This window comes from Clinocottus analis, unplaced genomic scaffold, assembly GCF_023055335.1.
Source record: "Clinocottus analis isolate CAN_PGR_092001 unplaced genomic scaffold, fCliAna1.0.p SCAF_4, whole genome shotgun sequence".
Taxonomy (NCBI): Eukaryota; Metazoa; Chordata; class Actinopteri; order Perciformes; family Cottidae; genus Clinocottus; species Clinocottus analis.
Window position 1 is genome coordinate 1,361,701 of NW_027176153.1, and position 8,092 is coordinate 1,369,792.

At 44.8% G+C, this 8,092-nt stretch overlaps 1 protein-coding gene across 1 annotated transcript in view; it reads right to left on the reverse strand.

The window, feature by feature from the left end:
• eif2d (eukaryotic translation initiation factor 2D) overlaps positions 1–1,871 on the reverse strand; it is a 15,665-nt gene extending 13,794 nt beyond the window's left edge. The window contains exon 1 of the mRNA XM_068597666.1: positions 1,652–1,871. Coding sequence (XP_068453767.1) covers positions 1,652–1,707 — 56 coding nt within the window. The 5' untranslated portion in view covers positions 1,708–1,871. The remainder of the gene's footprint in view (positions 1–1,651) is intronic.
• Between the last annotated feature and the right edge of the window lie 6,221 nt (positions 1,872–8,092).

Here is an 8,092-nt window from a genome sequence, read left to right on the forward strand (position 1 = left end):
TAACGGTGCGTTCACAGGTCATTTATCTTCAGTAGACTGGACTACTGTAACGGTGCGTTCACAGGCCTCTGTACAAAGTCAATCATAAAGCTGCAGCTGATACAGAACGCTGCAGCTCGAGTTCTCACTAAGACCAGGAAAGTGGATCACAATCCCTCCAGTTCTGAGGTCTTTGCTCTGGCTTTAAAATCCTGCTGCTGGTTTATAAAGCGCTTAATGGTTTAGGGCCTAAGTATGTTTGTGATCTGCTGCTACCTGATGAACCATCCCGACCCCTCAGGTCCTCTGGTTCTGGTCTACTTCCTGTTCCAGGAGTCAGGACTAAACATGGAGAGGCAGCGTCCAGCTTTTCTGCATATGTTCCACACATCTGGAGCAAGGTCCCTGAAAGCTGCAGGTCTGCTGAGACCCTCGGCTGCTTTAAATCCAGGTTGAAGACTTTTCTGAAACTTAAACTTAAACTGCAACTTTTATTCATTTTATTTGTATTTTTTCTTGTTATCTTTTTTTAAATCTGCTTTTAATGGTTTTATGTGAAGCGCTTTGAATCGTCTTGTTGCTGAAATGTGCTGTACAAATAAACTTGCCTAAAAGCTTTGGAACGCATAACCGCCCGACCGACCATTTTTATGTCATTTCATGGAGAAATGTATTACACTTGTGTAATGTCTCATAAAACTTGTCAGAAGTGCGCATGCAGGAATAAATGCCAACGTCCACGGAGAGAGAAAGATGGTCGTGATGACTGGGTGAGATTAAACTGACAGTTCTGTAATCTTACAGATATGAAATATGATTCATCTGCTGGCCTGCTGCTCCTCAGATCCAGTGTGCAACATGCGGTCTCTGGCTTCACTGGAGCAGGACTTCTCTGCTTCAGCAGCTTTTATTTCACAGTCTGGCCTGTTGCGTTTTACATGTTTATGTATTGATAGTTTACAAATTGCCCCCATAGCTGTGCTTACGGTGTGTGAATGTGTGTGTGAATGTGAGGTCGTCCTGGTGGGCAGGAGGCAGCTGAACCACTGCTGTCAGTGTGTGAATGATGAATAGAAAACATCTGTACAAGTACAGGACGATGTGCCATTTACACTGTGGGCTGTCAAGCAGTTATTTATAAGGCGATTAGAACCTGTATGATTTACTTTATCTTTCAAAAAGTAATGGCATTCCTGCGTCGTGTAATGATCGATTCCTCATAAGTGCATGTCTGTAGGCGTCTGTCAGCGTCTCGTGTGGCTCAACGCGCTGCACTGATTGGCTGTTGGATAAACACGCGCATCCGTTCAGTGAAGCGGTGTGAACGGAGGCCACCGTAGTTCACTATAACACATGGAGAATGTAAATCTACGTCTGTACTTTATTGTTTTGCGGGTAGAACATTACTAGTATTGCATCCTTCCTGTGGCTCAGTGTTCGCCATATTTCTAGTGTACGATCATTATCGTGTAATCCTCACTAAAGTACATTGTTTTTGTCAAAATGCGTCGGTGGTGCACGGGCCGAAGCCAGCACGTAACAACTTGTATGCGAGTGTGTGTGAGTGTGTGTGTCTAACCGGTACAGCTGTTAAGTGGACACGTCGTTAACCAGCAGGTGTGTAACATCAGCAGGTGTGTAATATCAGTAGGTGTGTAACACCGGGGCTCACCTGTCCGACCCTTTGATGGCGGTGTTGGATCTGACACGAAACTGCTTCGCAAACATCTTCTCAGAAAATAAACAACTCCCGCGACTAATTCAGCATTTCCTCCTTTTGACACAGCGACACAGAGACGCCTCTGTAACGGCGCAACAGCCTGAGGTGTTTTATTTTTAGAATAAAGATTTTACAGTGAAGAACTATTGCTCGCTGGTCCGACGCGTATTTCTGTCCGACGTGAAACTGCCCCGCGCCGACGTTCATTCCGCAGTGAGCGGAAGTGGTCATCGTTGTATGACGCTACTCCGGGTTTTTTAAAATCTGGACTTGATAAAGTGGGGGGACATTTTGTTAAAGATATTGCCCAGTTCTAGATAAAATACATTTATTAAAATATTGTTTCATGCGAACGCGGGCATGAGGGACGTGAGGGAGACAGATGCTGACAGCAACAACATGGAGTTTAGTGAGGAAGTCCCTCATCTGGAGAAGTGATGAGAGGAGGCAGAGTGAGTGGGAGGAGGCGGTGAGAGGCGGTAGATCAAGTCAGGGCGCTGGGCGTTCCAACACGTATGTACGAACATATTATTTAACATGATTCAATACATCGTGTGTCAAATACAGGTTGCCAATAATACCAAGTTCTACTATATGCAGAGCAGAAAGTCTCTACATCTCCCGCCGCTAACTAAAAACACATCTTTTCCGACTACACCTTGAATAAAGAAAGTAGCACTTACTTGGTTATTGTTGTTCTGAGTTTGTACTTATTGTAAATATCTTTGGATAAAAGCGTCAGCTAAATGTAATGTAATGTACATCCAGTCCCATTGTGCAGTATGCAAGCCACCTGACCACCAGGGGGCGACTCCTCTGGTTGTATAGAAGTCTATGCTTCATGTGTTAAAGCTGCATTCTCTCTCCTGACCACAAGGGGGCGACTCCTCTGGTTGTATAGAAGTCTATGCGTCATGTGTTAAAGCTGCATTCTCTCTCCTGACCACCAGGGGGCGACTCCTCTGGTTGTATAGAAGTCTATGCTTCATGTGTTAAAGCTGCATTCTCTCTCCTGACCACCAGGGGGCGACTCCTTTGGTTGTATAGAAGTCTATATAAGTGACTCTACTTCTCTCTTGATGTATTCCCTCAGTAAACATTGTAAACATGAGTTTGTGTCTCAATCTCTAGTTTCTAGACTTCTTCTATACAGCACGATGTTCATTCAGGACATTATGGTCTGTTAGAGTCACATAAATATTAATTACTCCAGTCCATCCGGAGAGACATCCTTAAATGTCAAAGCATTTGAACAATGAACTCTGCATCTGTGTCCTGAGTCGGACCTTTCTTTGCTCATCGTTGGCATTTTAACTGATGTGTATCTCGTCATGCTTCTCCAGACGCGCATCAGAGACAACTATCTGCATTTTGCCGTGTCATTGCTCTCTTAATAAAAGTCACTTATTTCGCAGGCCATCAGAGACAAATAAATATCTCACGCACACTGGAAACAATGCTTTCCAAAATATCCTTTGATCCAAAAACCTTCATTAAATTATGTCAGCTTGCATCTTCTTCACAACACGAGTCCAGATGAAAATGGTCAGGGATGGATTTTGTTCGCCGTCCCACCCTGTGTGCATTCATCAGAATGTCCTCGTTCGAACCTGACACGCTGTTCGTGTATGAAGCTGTATTTATTGTAACGAAACTGTCATGAACAGCTGAGACCTCGCAGGGTGAGAAAGGTGAAACAAGTATGCTGGAAAGTGACCAAGTACTTTAAATAAAGTAGAGTTCTTGAGTAGAGTTTGGAGGTACTTATAGTACTTTCCATTCTATGCAACGTTATACTTCGACAGAAGATGGGACCATTTGTGCCCACGTACAGGAAAACTACTCAGACGAGATATAAAATGATGATCTTACTACAACATTAACTCTGTGCTGATTTACTTTATCCCCTCAGTAAACATTGTAAACGAGAGTTTATATCTCAATCTCTGGTTTCAACTCCTCTGGTTGTATAGAAGTCTATGCTTCATGTGTTAAAGCTGCATTCTCTCTCCTGACCACCAGGGGGCGACTCCTCTGGTTGTATAGAAGTCTATGCTTCATGTGTTAAGCTGCATTTTCTCTCCTGACCACCAGGGGGCGACTCCTCTGGTTGTATAGAAGTCTATGCTTCATGTGTTAAAGCTGCATTCTCTCTCCTGACCACTAGGGGGCGACTCCTCTGGTTGTATAGAAGTCTATGCTTCATGTGTTAAAGCTGCATTCTCTCTCCTGACCACCAGGGGGCGACTCCTCTGGTTGTATAGAAGTCAATGCTTCATGTGAGTTTATGTCTCAATCTCTAGTTTCAAGTCTTCTTCTATACAGCATGATGTTCATTTAGTACATTATGGTTTGTTGGAGTCAAACCGACCATAAAGCAGGGGACGCTTTAGGGGCGGGGCTACGAGGTGATTGACAGGTGGCTACTGCTAACAGAGACCTGTACTTCTCTACAACACTCCTCCGTATTCCAAATGTGGTAACTTCTGTTTATTGGCTGCAAAACAACAACAACAAGGCCTCAAAATAGCAGTTCTTAGAGTCATATTCCTCTTTACACTTTTGCCTCATGACATTATATAGAGAGCTGAGATTGTTTTGCATTCCATGATGTAAAACATGGGTATGTATCTCACATGCAAGTGCCTTAAAAGGTGAATTTAAAGTCAAATCCAGAAAATCGACTAAAAAAGACCTCAGCGTTGGAAGGGTTAAACCAACAGATGGCGCCGCTTTGACCAGGTCCACTTCTTAAACACAGTCAACGGAGGCAACAAGGAGAACGTGCTAGAGCATCAACAACACGAAAGTATTAAGTATGAAAGTTAGCGCGCTACAGCTGCCGCAGTGGCATCGGTACACAAAAAAATGTCCGCCGCTCTGACCATCCAAGACTGTGCTCCTCTGTTCCTATACTGTGAAGTATGGAGGGTCTGAACAAGTTCTGAAGATGTAATTTATTAATAAAGAGCGGGAAGGAGGAAGAAACCCAGAGAGATTGAAGGAAGCGATAATCATTCCAACAAGGGAACCTGGGAAGGATGCCAGCCGGCCAACAAACCACAGGCCCACTGCTCCGACATCACATGTCTGTAATTCGACAGAGCGGCTCGTCAGTGAGCGCTGCCGTCTGTCTGGGAGCGCTGTGGATTACAGGGTCGGCTCTATGGGGAGAGATAAGACAACCTAAAGTCGACCAAGAGACAGTGGCGTCAGTGTTCTTTTTAAGTGGAAAAGCCATATAGATGCATGTCGGGGCTGGTGATCGAATTATCGCGGCGATCGGAGGAAAACGTCTCGCTTGGGTTTTCGTAGATTTTCTGACGTGAAGATAAGAGTTGAGGTCAGAGAGGTCGAGCTGTAGAGCTCGGGACACGTCAAGGGAGACAACAACAGGGATAGAAAGGACGCTGCAACTGGTATCAACGTAGCTGGCGGCTAGCTAGCTGGCTAACGTCCGCATGGTATGAACGGACTAATGGCGAGTCACCGTTTTGCAGCAATGACTAAAAAGAGCAGATTCATTTGTTATAGCGAAGGAAAACCACGTTGCTGTCGCCTGAGGAGACGGTTTTGTTCTGCTTATTTTCCGTAACCGATGTAGCATGAAAGCACGGTGGAATTAGCTAATTAGCACGGCTGCTAAGGAGCTAACTATCGCTACACCGCGCTCCCGTGCTTTTCTTCTACACGTCAGGGTCCCCGCTGACGAGAGTCATCACTTTGACAACAATCTACATATTCGCTCGTGCTAATCGTGCTAAACGACCACGGAGACCACAGGAATATGCAACCGTGCAGACGGATGTGACAAGATAACTGTTTGCAGATGACGGCGCCCCGAGGAAAAGAGGGAGAGATAAAAGATTCGTCGAGTGGAAGCGTGCAGTGTGCTTCAAGAAAGGTCAACTCACGGACCGGATTTATTGGAGAAAATGGCGTGAAGGACAGCAAACGTGGGGGAAACACACAATTGATCCCTCAGGAATAACAGTCAGGGTGCAGCTGGTCCTCTTCCTCCATCAGCCAGACGCACACACACTGGATCTTCATTACATCTAGAGGAGCGTGGCAGATTCAGACTCATGAACAAAACTAAACTAAACATTGATTGACACGAGATGTGGTGCAGCAGGACAGCAGGAGCGCCTCCGGCCTGCAGGTGTCGCTGTTCAACCTCTTTAAACACTTTCAATCATGTTTACTTTTCCAGAAAAATATTTCACAAATAACACGGATATTTAACGCGACTCACGTCCAGCCGGTTCAGTCTCCTGTCCGTCCACGCTGGCTTTAGGAGCCGTGGGCAGCGAGCTTTGAGGCAGTCGCTCCTGAGCTTTTGAACACTTTAACTGTACAACTTGTACAACTAAAGACCTCCATGTTTGTGCTGGCGTGTGCTGAAATACATACGACCTGTTTTCATCTGCTTTTATCTGTTTTATTTGTGTCAGTGTGTTGTTTGCTGTGTTTTCTAATCTGTTCAGCACTTTGTGACCTCTTTGTCTGTGAAATGTGCTCTATACATTTAAATATGGGTATTACTATTTGGAAAATGTGTTTATGTCAATCAATTAGCCTTTTATTTGTAAAAGATAGACCTCACGTTGCCTCTGAGGCCAGAGGAGCAGCTTCCTGTTCCCAGCCTCTATAAGTGAGGTGATGCCTTCACGTCGCACATTTCCGCCCCGGAAGTTTTGCTCATTCGTTTATCCTGTTGACTGATTAATTGTATTCATTACGTGATTTATCGAGTTGTGAGCAGCGGGACAAGTAGTCCTGGATCTCACATGAAAGCTGACTTTCTGGCAAGTTGCTCCAGCTTTTTTTTTGGTGTCGCTAAATGTCAAACAAGGACAACAACACGAGCTCCAGCTGGTGAACCGGAACACGTGCTCCTGCAGAGCGGCTGAAGCCAGCCGAGAGAGCGGCTCCAGCAGACGCTCTGACGGTGCCGCCTCCCTGCAACATGACGGTGAAACACTGCAGTCCTGGAGGAACGGCAGGGTGCATACACACTGCTACACACACTGCTACACACACTGCTACACACACTGCTACACACACTGCTACACACACTGCTACACACACTGATACACACACTGATACACACACTGCTACACACACTGCTACACACACTGGTACACACACTGGTACACACACTGGTACACACACTGCTACACACACTGCTACACACACTGCTACACACACTGCTACACACACTGATACACACACTGATACACACACTGGTACACACACTGATACACACACTGGTACACACACTGATACACACACTGGTACACACACTGCTACACACACTGGTACACACACTGGTACACACACTGATACACACACTGATACACACACTGATACACACACTGATACACTGATACACACACTGGTACACACACTAATACACACACTGGTACACACACTGGTGCACACACTGGTACACACACTGGTACACACACTGATACACACACTGGTACACACACTGATACACACACTGGTACACACACTGGTACACACACTGGTACACACACTGATACACACACTGGTGCACACACTGGTGCCACACTGGTGCACACACTGGTACACACACTGGTACACACACTGGTGCACACAATGGTACACACACTGGTACACACACTGATACACACACTGGTACACATACTGATACACACACTGATACACACACTGGTACACACACTGGTACACACACTGATACACACACTGATACACACACTGATACACACACTGATACACTGATACACACACTGGTACACACACTAATACACACACTGGTACACACACTGGTGCACACACTGGTACACACACTGGTACACACACTGATACACACACTGGTACACACACTGATACACACACTGGTACACACACTGGTACACACACTGGTACACACACTGATACACACACTGGTGCACACACTGGTGCCACACTGGTGCACACACTGGTACACACACTGGTACACACACTGGTGCACACAATGGTACACACACTGGTACACACACTGGTGCACACACTGGTACACACACTGATACACACACTGGTACACACACTGGTACACACACTGGTACACACACTGGTACATATAAACAACATATACATAAATGTTGTTTATATGTTATTATATATATATATATATATATATATATATATATATATATATATATATATATATATATATATATATATAAATAGATAGATAGATGTGTATATATATATAGTATAACATTAGTTAGCCCAACTTAAAACCATGTGTTGTTTGGAATACATACAACGTGTCTTTCCTTTATGTTACATCTTGAGTAAGGTTTTAAGTTCTCTTTACTCATTATTGTTTGTTAAACTCAAGTGTAAGTACAGTACACGGAA